This window comes from Otolemur garnettii, unplaced genomic scaffold (genome assembly GCF_000181295.1).
Source record: "Otolemur garnettii isolate 467f Iridium unplaced genomic scaffold, OtoGar3 scaffold00087, whole genome shotgun sequence".
In the NCBI taxonomy this organism is placed as follows: Eukaryota; Metazoa; Chordata; class Mammalia; order Primates; family Galagidae; genus Otolemur; species Otolemur garnettii.
This window is the reverse complement of record NW_003852482.1, coordinates 1,593,730-1,612,045: the sequence shown is the minus strand read 5'-3', so window position 1 is coordinate 1,612,045 and position 18,316 is coordinate 1,593,730. Positions and strand designations below refer to the sequence as shown.

The 18,316-nt window shown below is 43.7% G+C and overlaps 1 protein-coding gene across 1 annotated transcript in view; it reads left to right on the top strand.

Moving 5' to 3' along the window:
- Nucleotides 1-18,316, top strand: part of CAMSAP1 (calmodulin regulated spectrin associated protein 1) — an 82,457-nt gene that overhangs the window by 36,015 nt on the left and 28,126 nt on the right. Inside the window, exons 4-7 of the mRNA XM_003794836.3 lie at nucleotides 6,249-6,329; nucleotides 10,261-10,402; nucleotides 17,289-17,428; nucleotides 17,527-17,623. Of these exons, the coding sequence (XP_003794884.1) occupies nucleotides 6,249-6,329; nucleotides 10,261-10,402; nucleotides 17,289-17,428; nucleotides 17,527-17,623 (460 nt within the window). The remainder of the gene's footprint in view (nucleotides 1-6,248; nucleotides 6,330-10,260; nucleotides 10,403-17,288; nucleotides 17,429-17,526; nucleotides 17,624-18,316) is intronic.

The window sequence follows — 18,316 nt, the reverse complement described above, 5'->3', positions numbered from 1 at the left end:
ATTTTTTGGTTGCAGCCGTCATTGTTATTTGGCGGACCCGGGCTGGATTCGAACCTGCCACCTTAGGTGTATGTGGCTGGAGCCTTAGCCAGTTGAGCCACAGGCGCCGAGCCATTTTGCCCAGTTTTTAATTGGGTTGTCTTATCACATTGCAAAGATTTTAATATATATTTGGGGATGAGGTTCCTAGTTAGATATATATGTGTATGTGTGTGAGAGAGGTCAGTGATTTTCAACCAGAGGATGTAGATACTCTGTGCACATTTTTAAAGATTATTATCTTTTTTTCATTTTCTCAGTTATTGCTTTAAAACGTTCACATTCTACTCTTAGAAAGATTCACCTGTACCCCTATAAGATAAACCTCAGAAGTGATCCCTCCAAACCCCCTCCATTTTTAAAGATTATTAATTAAATCATTTTCTTGTTTTTACTTGTTCTTTTTGATCAACACAATTTAAGCGTGCTGCAGAAGTTTAGCTACAGGTTCAAGTGTGGTGTGAGATAAAAAAGGTTGACAAACACTGATAAATATTGTGACTTACCTTCTTCCAGTCTGGCATCTTTTCTATTTCCTTAATGGTGTCTGTGAAGATGCAAAGGCTTTAAACTTCCTGTAGCCTGGTTTATCAGTGTATTTTGATGGTTTAAGCTTTAGTGTCCTAAGAAATCTTTACCTGCTCCAAGGTTGTGAAGATTTCCCCTGTTTTCTTATGGAAGTTTTATAGTTTAGCTCTTACATTTTTTCTGTGGTCCACTTTGAGTTTTCTGTGAGCGGTGTGAGGGAAGGTATTTCATCCTTTCTTCGTACAGATAGCAGTTCTCAAACTTTTCGTGGAAGAAATTTTTTTTCCACAATTATCTTGACAGCTTTGTTGGAAATCAGTTAAGCCACGTATGTGTGTCTGTTTCTGGACTGTATTCTGTTTCACTGGTCTTTATGTCTAGTTTTATGCCATCATCAGGTGGTCTTTTTTTTTTTTTTGGAGACAGAGTCTCACTTTGTCACTGAGGATAGAATGCTGTGGCATGATAACTCACAGCAACCTCAGACTTCTGGGTTCAAGAGATCCTCTTGCCTCAGCTTCCCCAGTAGCTGGAACTATAGGCGCCTGCCACAACGCCTGGGTATTTTTAGAGATGGGATCTCCCTCTCACTCAGGCTGGTCTCGAACTCCTGAGCTCAAGCAATCCACCCTCTTCAGCCTCCCAGAGTTCTGGGATTACAGGTGTGAGCCACCGTGCCTGGCCAACCACTAGGCAGGTCTTGATGACTAGTGTGTTGTAAAATACTGAAGTTGGACAAGGTTGGATCTTTGAACTGCATCCTTTTATTAAGAAAGAATTGACGTTCTAGGTTCTCTGCATGTCCACCAAGAATTTTAGAATCAGCTTGTCAGTTTCCACAGAAAAACACTTTGTGGGATTTTGATTGGGATGCGTTGAAGCTAGATTAATTTGGGGAGAATTGATGTGTTACTACTACCTGTCCATTTGTGTAGACTTACAGGTTCTTTTTTGACTGGGGCTGGGTTTGAACTCACCACCACTGGCATATGGAGCCGGTGCCCTCCCTTTTTGAGCCACAGGCGCCGCCCTAGATTTACAATTTTTCTCATCTGTGCTTTATAGTTTTCCCAGGTAAGGTCTTGTATATAGTTCAACTTTATTCCTGTATTTTCCATGTTTTTTAATCTATTTTAAGTTGTGTTTTCCTACTTCATTTTCCAGTTCTTAGTTATTACTAATTAGAAAGGTAATTAGTATATTGACCTTATTAAACTTATTCTATTGGCCTTTAAAAAATTTCTAAAATTTTTCTATATGTAAGATCATGCTGTTTGTGGATGAAGTTGGTAGTACTACTTTCTAGTCCATGAGCTGATTTTTCCATGGATGATGGCTCATGCCTGTGATTCCTAGCAATTTGGGAGATTGAGGCCAGGAATTCAAGAACATCTGGGCAACATAGTGAGACCCCATCTCTATAAGAAGTAAAATAGGTGAGCTTGGAGTCGTGGCTTGTAGTCCCAGCTACTCAAAAGGTTGAAGTAGTAGGATGGCTCGAGCTGAGGAGTTTGAGGCTGCAGTGAGTACTGATCATGTCCTGCACTGCAGCAGAGTGAGACCTTGTATCAGGGAGAATGTGTGTGGGGAATATATAATAGACCAGAAGGCCCTAACCCAGTGGTTCTCTACCTTCCTAATGCTGTGGCCCTTTAATACAGTTCTTGTGGGTTGTGACCCAGAGGTTGAGAACCGCTGCCCTAACCAGTGCAATAAGGAAAAAAAGTTATATATATACACATACAATACATACATATATATATTTTATATATATAATTTTACCTTATTGCACTGGTTAGGGCCTTCTGGTATTGAATAAAAGTGGTGAAATAATACATTTTTGCTTGTACCTAAATATAATCATTTACTCCATTGCCACCAAAATGATAGTGGTTAGCTGTAATTTTTTTCATAGATGCCCTTTATTAAGACTTCTGTTCTTAGTTTGCTTAGACTATTTTTTTGTGACTACATATTGAATTTTGTTGAGTGCTTTTTCTGTATTTATTGTGGGGATTATTTGGCTTTTCTTTTTTAGTCTGTTGATATAGTGAATTATATTAGTTGAGTTTTAAGTGTTGAACCAGCCTTTCATTCTCCCAGGACAAATGCCAATTTGTTGTGATTATTACACATCTTTGTAGATTCAGTTTGCTACTATATTGTTGATCATTTTTGCATCAGTGTTCTCGACAGATATTAGTCTGTAGTTTTTTGTTTGTTTTCCTTGTATATTTTTCTTGTTTTGGTATCAGGGTAAAGCTGGACTCAAAAAATGAATGGGGGATGTTTTTTCCTATGTGAAGTGGTTTGTGTGGTTTGTGTCACCTCTTAAAATCTTTGATCCATTTCACTGGCAAAGCCCCCTGGGACTGGAGTTTTCCTAGTGGGAAGATTTTAAATGTGAGTTTACTTTATTTTTTTTAAGTTTTCTTTTTTTTGAGTCAATGTCTCAAGCTGTTGCCCTGGGTAGAGTGCTATGGTGTTATAGCTTACGGCAACCTCCAACTCTTGGGCTCAAGCGATCACCTCAAGTTTTCTATTTTTAGTAGAGGTGGAACCTTATTTTTGCTCAGGCTGGTCTTTTTTTTTTTTTTTTTTTTGATTGAGATACAGTCTTATTTTGTCACCCTTAGTAGAGTGCTGTGGCATCACAGCAACCTCAAACTCTTGGGCTCAAGCGATTCTCTTGCCTCACCCTCCCTATGGCTGGGATTACAGGCACTCGCCACAACACCCAGCTATTTTTTGCTTGTTTGTTTGTTTGTTTAGCAGGCTCAGGCAGGGTTCAAACCCACCAGCCCCAGAGCATGTGGCTGGAGCCCTAACTACTTAGCTACAGGCACCCAGCCTTAATTGTGAATTTAAATTTCTTTAACATACATGGGTTTGAATTTTCTGTTAGATACTGTGTCAATTCTGATCATATGTGACTTTCAAGAGATATGTCAATTTTATTTAGTTGTTGAGTTTATTGGCATAAAATTTGTATTATTTATTGTCCCTTTAATGTATCTGTGATCTGTAGTGATAAGTTCCCCCTTTGTGTCCTAAAGGGGACTAATAAAAAGATATTAGTAATATCTTTTTTTCCTTCTCTTGATTAATCTGATTACTTTATTAATCATCTGAAAATATTTAGTTTTCATTGATTTTCTGTATTGTTTAATATATAATCTCTCACCTTTATGATTGTTTTCTATTTATTGTGGATTTAGCTTGTTCTTTTCTAGTTAGGGTAGAAGGTCAGTTCATGTAAGACTTTGTTCATTGCTAACACAACTGTTTTGATTCCTGTTTAAGCAATGCTTTAGCTGTGCTGCATATACATTTTTAGAGATAGCTTTTTCATCAATCCCTTTAAAATATTTATTTTTGAGACAGAGTCTCACTATGTTGCCCTTGGTAGAGTGCTGTGCCATCACAGCTCACAGCAACCTCAAACTCTTGGGTTTAAGTGATTCTCTTGCCTCATCCTCCCAAGTAGCTGGAACTATAGGTACCTGCCATACTGCCCAGCTATTTTTTGTTGTTGTAGTTGTCATTGTTGTTTGGCAGGCCTAGGCCGGGTTCAAACCTGCCAGCCCTGGTGTATGTGTCTGGTGCCCTAGCTGCTGAGCTACAGGCGCTGAGCCATCTTTAAGATATTTAATATTTTCAGTTTCACTTGTGAATTTTTTTTTTTTTTTGGAGATAGAGTCTTAATCTGTTGCCATGAGCCTAGCTCACAGCAACCTCAAACTCCTGAGCTCACTTGTTCTTCCTACTTCAGCCTCCCAAGTGGCTGGGACTGTAGGAGTCCTCCGCAGCAACCGGCTGGTTTTTCTATTTCTAGAAGAGACGGGGGTCCTGCTCTTGCTTAGGCTGGTCTCCAACTCCTGAGCTCAAGGGATCCGCCCATCTCTGCCTCCCAGAGTGCTGGGGTCACAGGAGTGAGCCATCGCACTGACTCTCCCTTGTGGACTCTTTATTAGAACATTATCTGGAAGTTTGATGTTTAATCTCTACATATTTGGAAGAAGGCTCTGGATAGCTTTTTGTGTTTTGATTTCTGACTTGACTTTGTTGTCTGAGAATATACAGTCTGTGCGATTTCAGTCATAAACTTACTGAGATCTGCTTTATGGTCCACCACCCGTCCTGTCTTGCAGAATGTTTCAGGTGCACTTGGAAAGGGTGTATTCTGTGGTGAAGGGGCAGTGTTTCACATGTCATTTCAAACCGGTCACTGGTGGTGTTGGCATCTTCTGTAGTGTTTCTGGAGTGTTTGTTCTGTCTTTTGTGTCAGTCACTCTGGGAGGAGAGTGGAAATCTTTAGTTGTGGTTTTGTCTATTTCACCTTTCAATTTTTAGTTTGCTTTTTGTTTTTTCAAAGTCTTGTTATTCACACACTTTTAGGATTTTTATTGTCTCTTGATGAATTAACTTTTCTCATCATTTTTTATGTCTCTTATTGCTGGTGATAATCCTGTCCCAAAAGTTTATTTCATTTAATATTAACATAGCTGTTCCCACTTTCTTAAGAGTAGTGGTTACCTGGTGCAGCTTTCCTTTTGCTGTTAGCCTCTCGGTGTCTTTCTATTTGAAATGAATTTCCGTATACCACACTCTGCCTTATCATTGGAGTGTTTAGATCAGTTAAATTTAACATGATTATCCCTGTGGCTGGGTTTTACCATCTTGTTTGATTTTTATCTCTTTTCTTTTCCTCTTTCCTTTCTTTTTTTCCCTACCCTACAGAGGGGCCCTTCTTTAAGAGGATCTCACTTTATTCCCCAGACTAGTCTGGAACTCCTGGGTTCAGGCAGGACTTCCCACCCCAGTCTCCCAGGTAGCTGAGACTATAGGTACTAGCCATTGAACCTTGCTCTTTTCTGGCTAATTTTAGATTATTTTTTCTTACTCCTTTTTATCTCCAGTATTTCTAGGGGATTACCTTAGTATTACAATCTGCATCTTTAGGTTATCACAAGCTGCCTGAAAGTAATGCCATTTCACCAATAATAGAAGACATGTCTTCCCCCCTGCTGACTTTCCTGTCACTGTTACTCATTTTACTATGGCTCTTATCTTTTAGAGTCATTAAAAATTGAGAACAAAATCACTAATAGATACATCCACATGTTTTCCACTTTTGTTGTTCTCCTTTCCTTTGTGCATATCTTAAAACATTTTGGTCTCAGGAAGTCTTTTTGAGGGGGCACTACAGACTCTTCCTCTATTGCCCAGGCTGGAGTGCAGTGGCATCAGCACAGCTCACAGCAACCTCAAACTTCTAGACTGTAGCCAACCTTAGCTGCCTTAGCCTCCTGCCTTAGCCTTCTGAGTAGCTGAGACTGCTACCAGGCCTGGCTCATTTTTCTATTTTTAGTAGAGATGGGGTCTCACTCTTGTTTAAGCTGGTTTCAAACTCCTGAGCTCAAGCAACCCACCTGCCTTGGCCTCTCCAGAGTACTGGGATTACAGGTGTGAGACACTGCACATGGCCTCACCCACAGTTTTGTAACATGCGTTGGTTATTTGGAAAATTGTTTCACTGAGTTAGGTAGATCTTCCAAATGTCACATTTTGTCACAGAATATCTTTGATTACATTCATTAATATTACCACTAATATTACTGGAAACGCCTTTATATATTATGAAGCAGTTGCCTTATTAATGTATTTTTCTTCTATTTTAGGTGAATCTTAAAATGAGAGAGATAACAGAGAAAGAAGTTAAATTAAAACAGCAGTTACTGGAAAGTCCAGCTCATCAAAAGGTAAAGAGCAAATTTTTCTGGAGTGCACTAAGTTAATGTTGCACTAAGTTCACGTTGGTCCCGATTTTAAAGAATTACATTAGTTACTGCTGCTACCTGTGTATTTATCCTCACTCACCAGAGAAGCAGCCTCTTGGATTTGCTTGGTGAGCTGGTTCTCTGTGTCTCAATGAGCAGCAGTCACAGGCAGTCTGTCCCTTAGCCCTCCCTGGAAAGTGGTGTTTTTTGTTGAATTGTCACAGAGGAAAGAGTATATTGGGAGGAATCCAGAAGCTCAAAAGTAAGGGACCTCAGGATTTGCCTGGGAGTTAGCCTGGGAAGTTGCCCATTACTTAAAGGTACCTTAAAAACTTCTTAAGTTGCCGTGAGGTGCTGTGTACTGGTGGTGCACTGTGAGCCCCTGTGCTGTGACACAGACGGGTCAGTGCTACGCATCTCATTGGTCATTGGTCTTCTGTTTTCTCTGGTATTATTTTCTCTTTTGCCAAGCACATGTGTCACTAACCCACTCAGTTAAGTGCATGTATGATGTGGCAACTGTAAGGGCCACTGTGGGAGGGTGGTGTGCCTTCTCCCTGTCCCTGCCTTGCCTTCTGTGGGCACCAGGCAGGGGCCATGCTTTTGTTAGCCAAGTGGGTGGTGCATCCCTCCCCCTCAGATCTTAAGCTTTGCATTTCCTCCTTGTCCTCGGAGGAACATGTTTAAACTTGTCCCCTTCCTGAGTCAGGGCAGAATTCTTGCCAACTCAAACCAGGTTTCTGAAGTATTCTTTGCTACTGTGAAGGATAATGTTGTGGAGATGACTTGTAGTCTTCCACTTTAATCATCTGGTAATATGATGTGTGCCCTTGGACGTGTGCCCTTGAAAGACTTAGCTTATCAGAGGCTGTTCTGCCTCTGTCACGTAACTGCCGTGGGAAGTGTGTGCTGGCTGCGCACACGTGGACCTGCTCTGCTGATGCTCCTCTCCTGCCTTCCTTCTCTCGCCTCCTGCACACGCAGTCTCCCTCCAAGTGGTATTGGAAGTTAGTGCCTGTAAGTGAACCCTGAGCCACCAGCTGCCGTCTGCAGAGCCATCCTGTCGCAATCACTTGCTTCCATTAAAAACTGCTCACACCTAAGACTATTTCTCCTTTCATTTGTTTAAATGTCCACCTTGGCATTGTTATTACACTTTATGTACTGGAGCTTTGGGCCTGATTTTGAGCTGAATAGGCTATGTAATTAATATAGCATTTTGGAATTTTAAGTTACATTTTACCCAGTTTCTTAGTAACTTCTTTAAGTGACCAACATATACATAAATGGCTGGGCACCATCTCTTTTCTAGTAGATACCAGAGGGAATATAGGTGACCTAAATGCCCTAGTTACTCTTGTTTTGTTCTTCCTGATGTTACCTTGCCTAATTGTGGGGTTTAACATCTGTCAGTTGCTGTGAACCGGATTGTCCGGCACTCAGGGAGGTGGTGCCTGCCAAGAGCGGGCTGCAGGCTGCAGAGCGGGCCTCATGGTGTTGGGAGTCCCACGTTCGTCTTGGGTGCTGCATGGAGCAGGGAGGGTCTGAGCTAGGTCAGCACAGGATTTCTGGAGTTCAAGGTGGGTTTTCACATAAAAATAAAAAGAAAGTTGAGAAACAGTGATTTGATTTTACAGTTCTGGCTAGGCACCGCCTGGTGGCCTGTTCCTGTGGAAAATGCTTGGCCTCCCTGGGGCCTTTTTGTGTGGACTTTTGCAACCCAGATCTTTTTGCAGACGGTTTTGTATGTACTCCATTAATTGCCTGTGTCCTTTAGTTTCATTATTTGGGCCAGATTTTTCTTTGACTTCTGTCGTAAATGAAATACAGTGGAGATGAGCTGGTGGCTGACTGAGTAGTGACATATTCTGCTTCTTCAGGGTAGACTGTTGTGCTTCTCTTTGACATATATCAATAAGAAAGAAGGGGAAAATTTTTAATGAATGTTGATAGATCTTTTAACTTCTTGAATCCTGAAGGACAAAGAACTACATATTAAAAGAGTGACATGGGTTAGGAATTCCCAGAATGCAGCTGTCCTGTGGGAAGTAAGGTTTCAGACGAGTTTTCTAAACAGGAAAATGTGACCAAGAACAGTGACCCTTAAAATTTATTTTATTAGATAGTTTATAATTGTCCTACTACCGTGTTCAGTAAATAGGCCAAGAGGATAAGTATAGAAAGGTCTGATGACGATTGTCAAGTTCCAAGGCTTAATTGAACACAGCCTAGAGTTATTAAAAGCACTGATTTGCCAGGCAGTGTACAAGCCACCTGGACCCTTGTGGTTCAGGGAATGTTTTGCCTGATTTTAAACCTACACCATCCATCTTTAATCAAGAAACCATTTGCTTCACTGCATGGCTGTGGCCAATCACCGTGTGTCTGCTGTCTCTGGAAGCCTGGCCTGGCGCATGCTGTGGTGCACTGCATGCTGGAACCTGTGGACTTTGCACGCGTGGTACAGTATGAGGCGGGTTGTGTGTTGTAGAGTGTGCTGTGGGCTCTGAGAAACAAGTTAAAGTGTGTTGAGAGAGATTTTTCTGACATGAAGTAAGCCTTATTGCTAATTTCAAAAGAATGTGTTAGAAAAGTTTCATGTGAAACATCAATATTGATTATCTGCACTGTGTACCTACTGACATGGCAACTTGGAATCCTGATTCTAGGAACGGTTTTCCTTTGAGTTGCACTCACCCGAGTAACTCTCAGGAACCGACATTTCTGCTGCAGCTGCTGGTTGTCTCCTCCAGCTTGCAGGATCTGTCTCTGTACTGTGAGAAACGTGCCTGTGGGAAAGCCACTTTCCAAGCTGTGTCGTGGATATTATGCAGAACCTCGCAGGACTGGCAGGCTGTTTGGGAGTAGGCCTGGGCCGGTGTCCTTCCCAGGCAGCTGTGTGTGTCACGCTCTGGTAAATGGACACTTGCCCGTGGAGCGTGTCCAAGTGTGGTGGGGCTTAGAGCACAAATGCAGCCCCTTTAAATGCTGAGGCTGGAGGCCAGGCACGGTGGCTCACACCTGTAATCCCTCACTCTGGGAGGCTGAGGTGGGTGGATTGCCTGTGCTCACAGGTTCTATACCAGCCTGAGCCAGAGCGAGACCCTGTCTCTAAAAATAGCCAGGTGTTGTGGTGGATGCCTATAGTCCCAGCTACTTGGGAGGCTGAGGCAAGAGAATCACTTAAGCCTAGGAGTTTGAGGTTGCCATGAGCTGTGACACTACAGCACTCTACCATGGACAATAAAGTGAGACTCTGTCTCAAAAAAAAGAATAAATGCCGAAGCTGGAAGCCTATGACAAATTATCTGTTTTACAGCACACCACGCTGATTTAGTTTCCTGATGCTTCGTTTCATTTATTAGAGTGTGTAGTTGTTGTGCAATGAGAAATTTTGTCTACCTTGGTTTCTGAAATTTCTCAAACTATATATTAATGCTGTTTTGTGCTTTGTTATTTTTTTTTAAATGGCTCAGGCTAATGATGATACTTCGAAAAGTCACAGTAACTTGGGTTTTCCAAGCATGAGGATACTCACCATTTAACTTGTTTCTCACTGTTTATGGAGTGTCGGCTTTTGGTAGTGTAGATGTGCGTGCTGTGTCCGTTCCCATGTGCCTGCAAATGTGGCAGCCTCCACTTCAGTGTCAGTTTAGAGTAAACTGGCCCTGGGTGTGTTTGGCAGCTAATCGCTGTCACCCAGTGTAGCCGTGAAGCCTAGTTCCTTGGTTTTTCACATACGTGTTCCAGACAAAGCCCATAACCCAGACTTTGGGAACTCACGGGCAATTGCACTTGTTCTCTGTGTGTCCAGTCATGTTAATGTCAGCTCTCAACCTGGCCAGATGCCTCTGACATACGCAGTCATGAAGAGGCATCCCACGCAGAGCCGTGTCCCTTTCATCAACTGCAGGTCCGCTACCGACGAGAGCACCTATCTGCCAGGCAGTCGCCCCACTTCCCGCTGCTGGAGGACCTGATGAGGGACGGCAGTGACGGCGCAGCTCTCTTAGCTGTGATCCACTATTACTGCCCCGAGCAGATGAAGCTGGATGGTGAGTGCAGAATGTGCCCCCCCACAGTCCTGATGGCCTAGCAGCAAATCAGTATGCCCCCTCTACACATTAGCGTCAGAACAGAGAGCAACCCTGGCCCTTCACTGTCAGTGGGGGTGTGCTCCCCACCACTGTGTGTTTTCTGTGGAGGAATCTATTTCCAGAGTATGTGGGTAAAGGGTTGTTAAAGTAGTTATGACTTGACTTCAGTTTCAGAATGGGTAAGAATTTTTTTTTTTTTGGCCGGGGTTGGGTTTGAACCTGCCACCTCCAGGATATGGGGCCAGTGCCCTTCCTTTTTGAGCCACAGGTGCTGCCCTGGGTAGGAATTTTTTTAAGTCCTTCCTCAATTGATTAAAAACACCTGGAACGTAGTTTGAGGATGGGAAAATTAATGCAGAATTCAGTCTGTTTAGCAGCCATTTGTACAGCTACTACATACATGTTATTGATGACAACATGTCTCTTCCGGGTGCTCAAACCTAATGGTCAGGAGAGAGATGTGAACAAGAGTGTCAACAGTGTGACCGTGGGTGTCTGGGCGAGGGCGGTGGGAACATGGGTTCAGATTTAGGTTTTGCTAAGCACCTTTTGGAAGTAGGTAGATACAGGGCCAAGAGAGGCCCCCAGGCTAACACCCTGTGGGGGAACATTTGTGCCAGACTTGGGCACTGGATAGATTGAGCTGTGCCAGCACCTCTTCTGGTTGTGAGGCTTCAGACTTGGACCGGGCCAGGCCGCCACCCTCCCTAATTGCTCAGCTAGCAGATGGTGTGTCCTGGGACTTCCCTGCCTGTGCGATGATGTGATCACTTCCTCTCAGCTATCCCCCTGGTTCTGTCTCTCTGTAGAATCCTAACTAATACACTCCCCTCTAAAATCTCTAATGCCTAGAAACCAAAGGAGGTATTTCGAACTGTTTCATGAACTGTAGAGGAAATTATGGTGGGATTTGCTGACATGGGCTTGACTGGGGCTGGGATTTTATCTGTGTTACTCCCTGGCCTATCCCAAATTGGGTCTGGGATAAACTGGTGATGAGCAGATAGTGAATAAGTGAATGGCAGGCTTGAGAACGTTGCAGGATGTAGCTCGCAGTGCCATGTAAAAGGAGGCATGCCACTTCAGTGTGCAGGCCAGGAAACAAATTTGAAATTAATGAACTAGGCATTAGAAAAGAGCAAAAAAGTTGAAGAAGGAAAAGTGAGTTTCCTGACCATATCTCTAGTCAAAAGTTACCCTAGAACAAGAAGGAACTAAATTACAAATTCTAGTTTGGACAAAAGCAGGATCTATCAGGATTCGAGCAATAAGTCCTCTGGTGGAGAAGTGATGAATGACGTGCAAGGAGGCCAAGCCGGGCAGTAGGGCCACCCCGTGGGACCCTGGGCAACACGTGGCAGCACCAGGGGCAGGTGGGCCACCGCAGCTAAGCTAGGGGGATGGTGGGGGTTGCTGGGGGCGGGGTTGGGTTCCTCACGAGCAGTAAGAGCCCAGCTGTACATTTCTGCTTCCTGCACACCCTTGGGAGATGGGAGATATTCTCTGGAGAACCTGAGGCAGACCCCAGGCCGAAGGGCAGGCTGGGATGAGGTGACTTAAAGAAATCGGGGCTGTCGTGTAAGATTCTTCATACTGGAAGGTGAGAACGGCTTTCCTGGTTCACCCTCCCCAGGAAGCCTCCGTACCCTGCTTGACTCTGCGGAGCCGCTCTGCCGGTGTGCTCCACACACAGAGCAGGCTCCTCTGCAGGTGCTTGATGACCTCGGCAAAGCCCACACCCTGCTGCTGCACTCTTGATGGCGAATGGCAGCCAGAGAGCCCCTGATACTTGAGGAAAGCCACATGACTTGAATAAGTACCGAGGTAGCAGAGACAGATGGTACAGGCAGGAGAGGGCATCAGAGACAGGCACTGGGCCTGGGAAGAGCCTCTAAACCACGTCCAGAGTGATTGTACTTAGAGGAGCTTTGGGAGGAGACATTTGGTTGCTGAAATGTGCTAAGGCACTAATGTGCTACATGGCAGAGTTGAAGAAATCTCTCATAAAGTAAAACAGAAAAGCAGTGATGGGAAATAAGGAGGAGCAGTGGAAAAATCAGAGGATCAGCCTAGGAAGAGCAAGAACAGAAAAAACAGGAGAGAAGAATGTGCCAAAGGACACTCCTGGCAGGGTAGTAAGGACCCACTGGGTCGCAGGACTGCTGAAGAAGAGCCACAGCAGAGCCTGCTGCATGGATTACTGTGGAGGGACCAAGCAGGTCACCCGGACAGGGCCTGATGATAGGCAGCAGTCCAGGAAGCAGGACAACTGGACGGGCCCCCAGTGCGGGGGAGAGCAACTGCATCCAGGGTGGGTGACCATCATAAGGAGGTGGCGGGAAGCTCATGTACTGGCTTTTCTGGGGCGGTCCCAGGAGCACGCGTGGACAACAGCCAGGAAGGGGCAGGTGGGCCACCACAGCTAAGCTAGGAAGCAACAAAGTTTGTCAAAACTGGCGAGCACTGAGTCTCAGAGGGACGGAGCTGTGTGGGCTGAGACGGACACGCTGCAGGGCCCGGCACGGGGACAGATGCAGAGACTGACCCTGAACTTGCACATGTCCTGCTGTGTGGACTGCAGGGAGGAACTGGGGTACCTGGGCAGCAGTCTTCCACACAGCCTGCCCCTCAGTGATAGGCTGGGGATGGGGCGCAGTGTCCTCTTACCAAGGTGAGTGTCAGTGCACAAGCTGGAGTGGGGTGAAATGAGCAGAGAACTGTTCTCAAGCTTCTTCAAAAACATTGCTTGTCTCTTTAAGGACTATTTACCCTATTAAAATAAAAAATAAAAAGTTTTTTATAAATTCAACATCAAAAATTAATAAAACAAAAAATAGACTGGGTGTGGTGGCTCATTCCTGTAATCCCATAAGAGGCCAAGGCAGGTGGATCACTTGAGCTTAGGAGTTCGAGACCAGCCTGAGCAAAAGAACAAGACTCCTGTCTCTAAAAATAGCCGGATTTTGTGCCAGGGACCTGTAGTCCCAGCTTACAAGGGAGGCTGAGGCAAGAGAATCACTTGAGTCTAAGAGTTTGAGGTTGCTGTGAGCTATCTAAGACACCATGGCACTCTACCAAGGGTGACAAAGTAAGACTCTGTCTCAATAAATAAATAAAAAATGGAAAACTTGTAGAGAATATATAAAATTAAAAGCCACTTTTAGTACAGGATTAATTAAGTAGATTATCTTCTAGAAAGATCAGGAAAAGACAAAAATAACGTAGAGAGTAAGAGGATATAAATACAGATTTAGTAGCTACTAAAATAAGGAAAGTACTGAGGATACTTACATGTAGCATCCATTTGAAATGTTAGATGAAATGGACAATTTCTTGTTGAACCCAGAAGAGATGGGGAACATGACTAGGTGGGCCCATAGCTGTGCAGTAAGTAGCCTCAGCAGTCACAGTGTGTGCCCACATGGACTGACCTTTACTGGGCTGTTTCGCCAGAAACTGTCCCAGAGAGTAGGAGAAGATGCTGCTGCTAGCTCTTTGTAAGAGGAGATTATTCCCCGACACCAAGAGCAGACTACAAGAAGAGAATTGTGGGCCAGTGTTCCTTACAAACGTGGAAAATCTCCCATGCGGTACTGCAAAGCAGGAATTCAACAGTCGAGCAGTGTCCAAAGCACTCTCCTCAGTAAGCACAGAGGGAGCGTTTGTGGAAACCACTCCCAGCGTGTGGTGTCCTGACTGGACTGACCCAGCAGCGCATGTGGCTCTGGCTGGCCCTGGCGCACTGCACATGGCGCTTGTGAGGGAGATCTCAGTCGGGGCTGGGAGAGGAGCCTGAGAACCCTGGTTTCAGCTTGTTGTGATGTCTGCCTGTAATATGGGGACTGAGATGCACTTGGGAATAGGTACAAGACAACAAAGATGGAAGGTAAAGGTGAAAGATGTAAAATATGTTTTTAAAATGTAAGAAAGAAACAAACTTTTCCATAATTTTTGGAAGAAGACTTAAGTGATATTCTTAGATGCTGAGTATGATATCACAAAAATTGTGATTTCTCCAGATTGTTTTCTAAAGTTGTTACCAGTCCTAGAGATACTTTGCCTTCACAGAAGTTAACGTGGGACTGGACAGTTGGTATGGATGAGTGAGGGCCAAAAGAGCAAGGTTAACACATGGTAACATTTCGCTCTGACACCAGTTTAAGTATACAGGGTTGTTCTGGGGCACGCCTGTCGCTCTTTGCCCGGGTCTCCCAGTAGCTGCCTTGGCACATCGTGCACACCGTCAGGGAGTGAGTGACAAGAGGGTGAAGGGCTTGCTACAGACCAGGAAAGCTGGCAGTGGCCTCTCAGGTTAGCACTTGGCCCTTCTCGCTTCCTGGTCTTTGTTTTTCTTGACCTGGACATTTTTGAAGAGTAAAGTTAGCGAGTTGGTTGAATGTCCCTTGACGGTCTGTCCGACATTTCCTTGGATGTGTTCTGAGCGTGTCACTTGGGCATGTGCTTTTGGGAAATCCCGTGTTGTTGATACCATCTTTGCTCCTGTGGGTCAGGTGGTGAGTGCTGGTCTTTCACCCTTCTAAGGTTTCTGTTTTTTGCTTTATGGTGAATTAGTAACATGTGGGGAGAGGCAGTACAAATGTCACATTGCTCACACAGCCCTCCCCTGCTGGTGCTGTCATCTATGGATAGTGCAGCCACAGTGAGCACCCTAATGTGGGGAAGAGCTCTCCCTCACCTGTTCTGTTTATAGGTTGATTTTATATATCAGCATGGCTTCATGGAGTCTTATTTTTTCCAGTGGGTTATAATCCATTGCTTTTATTAATTTTGTTCCTTAGTATCCCATTTTTCAGCCACATTAATTTTGAAGAACAAAAAGGTGAGGTACTTGCTGTACAAATATCAAGTTTTGTTAAAGTTTACATTAGTTAAAACACTAGGTTGCAGATCAGAAATGGTCATGTGGACCAGAGGAACCACACATAGAAAGAAGAGATGTTAGTGGGGACCTGGTCCTGTGAGGTGAGCTTGCAGCCTGGTGGAGAAAAGGAATCTGGGTGGTTTGGATGTGGTGGCAGGTGCTGTCTGCAGCCTCTCCCCATACGGGACAGGATTAAAGGTGCAAACAGAACAGCAAGATCTAAGAACTTTGGGAAGAGAATATAGGAAAGTATTTGTATGATGTCATTGTAGAGATAGATTAAATTATAGGAAAGCACAAGTAATAGAAAAGATTGTTTAACATTAAAATCTGTAACTTTTCTGTGACCAAAAGGACATTATAAACAAAATTAAATGATAAAAAGTATTTCCATGAAAAATATTTGGGGCAAATTTAAACTGATAAAGGATTGTCATACAGTCCTTTTGTAACCACAGTACAGAAAGAATTCCTATCAACTAGTAAGAAAATAATACCTGAGAGGCAAAGGAAGAGGAGGCTTCTTCCACAGAAGCTGTCTTCATAGCCATCAAACGTGGAGGAGTAACACTACATAGGTGATCAGGGACCTGATATTTCAGACAGAGGAATTTCACACCTATCGCATTGGCAAAAATTAAAATGTACTACTGAGGTGGAGGGGCGAAGTGGTATCTGGGCCCAGCTATGGAGAACGGTGTTGTGAGGTATGCCCGGGAGGGGTGGGCGTGTGGCTCCTGGCCCAGCCAGTCCCCTTCTCAGGGACGCTGGACAGCAGGCGCTCCTGCATACGCAGAGGGGGCACACAGGAGCTTGCTGTTGTGGCAGCTTTATCCTAGTGAAAGATTGTGAAATGCCACATGGCAGAATGAGTGACCAGTTACCCCATGAACATAGATCTGCTTGGAAACATAGTATTGAGTTTTGGGGGGGGAAACAGGTGATGCATTACAAAAATGGTAATGCATAGTTTGCTATCATTGCTGTAAATTTAGCAAAGCCAGGCAGCACTGCTGATGGGGACTGTCTGATGAGGTGCCTCAGCCGAAGGGGACGGGGTTGGGCTCCAGCAGGGTTTGTTACGTTTTGTTTCTAAAACAAAAGATCTGAAATAGATATGATTGATATGTGAGTAATACTTCATCATCAGAATTTAAAAGATATTCTTAGCAATATAAATGAGTACTGTTTGTCACTCAGCTTTTTAAATAAGTTTTTCTTAGAAATAAAATTTATTTAAAAGTTTTTTTCCCTCAGATTCCTGCATTTTAATGTGTGTATATTTACAGGCAGAATAAGCTTAAGTTGCTGCTATTAGTAACTTAGTTGTGAGCTGTGTCCTGCTGTCCTATCTGAGGCAGCCCCTACCCCTAAGAAGCACCTGGGGGCTGCGCTGACTCCAACAGTCAAAGTCCCACAGAGTGGTGCAGGGTGGTCCTGCCCCAGGTGCCCATAGCCAGCTGCCCCCACCTCTTTACAGAAAGAGAGTTGAGCTGTGCAGCCACTTGGTTTTTTGGTGAGTAAGATTCCTGTATTGTCACTGAGTGGAATTGGACAAGCCCTCATTTAAATTCATGCCTTTGACTTTCCCCAACCCTTTGCAAACACAGGGGGAATGACCACCTGTGGAGGGGGGTTCTGACAGGTGAAAGAAATTTGGTTAAACGTTTGCTGCCCACATGTTGCAAGGCTCTTGTATAAACTAAAATAGGATTGTTACTCATTTTGGAAGCTTAGTCTTAAAACCTAAGCGATTTCTATTAGGTTTTATAGACTTTTTCCAGTTTTTTTCTTTGAGCATTTTTCTCTTATACTTAGTGTTAACTTGTAATATTTACTATCACCTTTAAATCTCTTAATGTCATTATTATAAGTATCACTACTGCCTTTATTTAATGCACACATGCTTTTATGAAGCAGTATATCTTAATAATAAATTGTAATTTTCTTTTTATTTATTAGATATATGCTTAAAGGAGGTAACATCGATGGCTGACAGTTTGTATAATATTCGGCTTCTGAGGGAATTCTCCAATGAGTATCTTAATAAATGTTTTTATCTTACCTTGGAAGACATGCTGTATGCTCCCTTAGTGTTGAAGGTAATAGTAAATTATTAAACACACTGTTTTAAAACTGTGTGTGAATAAGCTGCTTATCATGTTCTTGTTTATATTTTGTTTCTGTTTTTTTCTTTTAGCCAAACGTTATGGTTTTTATTGCCGAGCTCTTCTGGTGGTTTGAGAATGTCAAACCAGATTTTGTTCAGCCCCGGGATGTTCAGGAGCTGAAAGATGGTAAGTGACAAACTTTCCGTGAACTGATAATGATTTCCTTGATAGAGTCCAATACAGTATTCAGAAAGCATTCTTAATTGGTTCCTCACTTTTTCTACAATGATGGTTTTTATATTTAGTTTCTTTTAGAAATACAGAGACCTGTGGCATAGCCTTAGTTTCTCGTTTGGTGCTTTTCCACTGTGGTCCATGCCACAGTCGCTCAGAGAGCGGCCTGGGCCCCCTTCCTGGAGAGTCAGAATCCAAGGGATGGGCTTGAGCAGTCTGGAGAAAAGCTTTCCAGGTGATTCTGATGAACTTCCTTGGTTAGGAAGTACCACTCTGCTTCATTCCCTGATGGCTGTTCTCATCCTCCAGAATTCTTTTTCCCTCTAAATAAAACAAGGCAAAAAAAAGAAAAATTATCTGTTTACCACTGAGTGAAATAATCTGCCAGCCTTAACAATCTAGAAAGCTTTCAGGAGGTAGTATAGGAGAGTGGCTTCATGATCTTGCATCAGGAAATGGTTTCTTATAAAGAATACAAAAATAGGCTCAGTGCCTATAGCTCAGCAGCTACAGCTACAGCCACATATACCAGGGCTAGCGGGTTTGAACCCAGACTGGGCCTGCCAAACAACGATGGCAACTACAACAAAAATATGGCCAGGTGTTGTGGGGGGCACCTGTAGTCCCAGCTACTTGGGAGGCTGA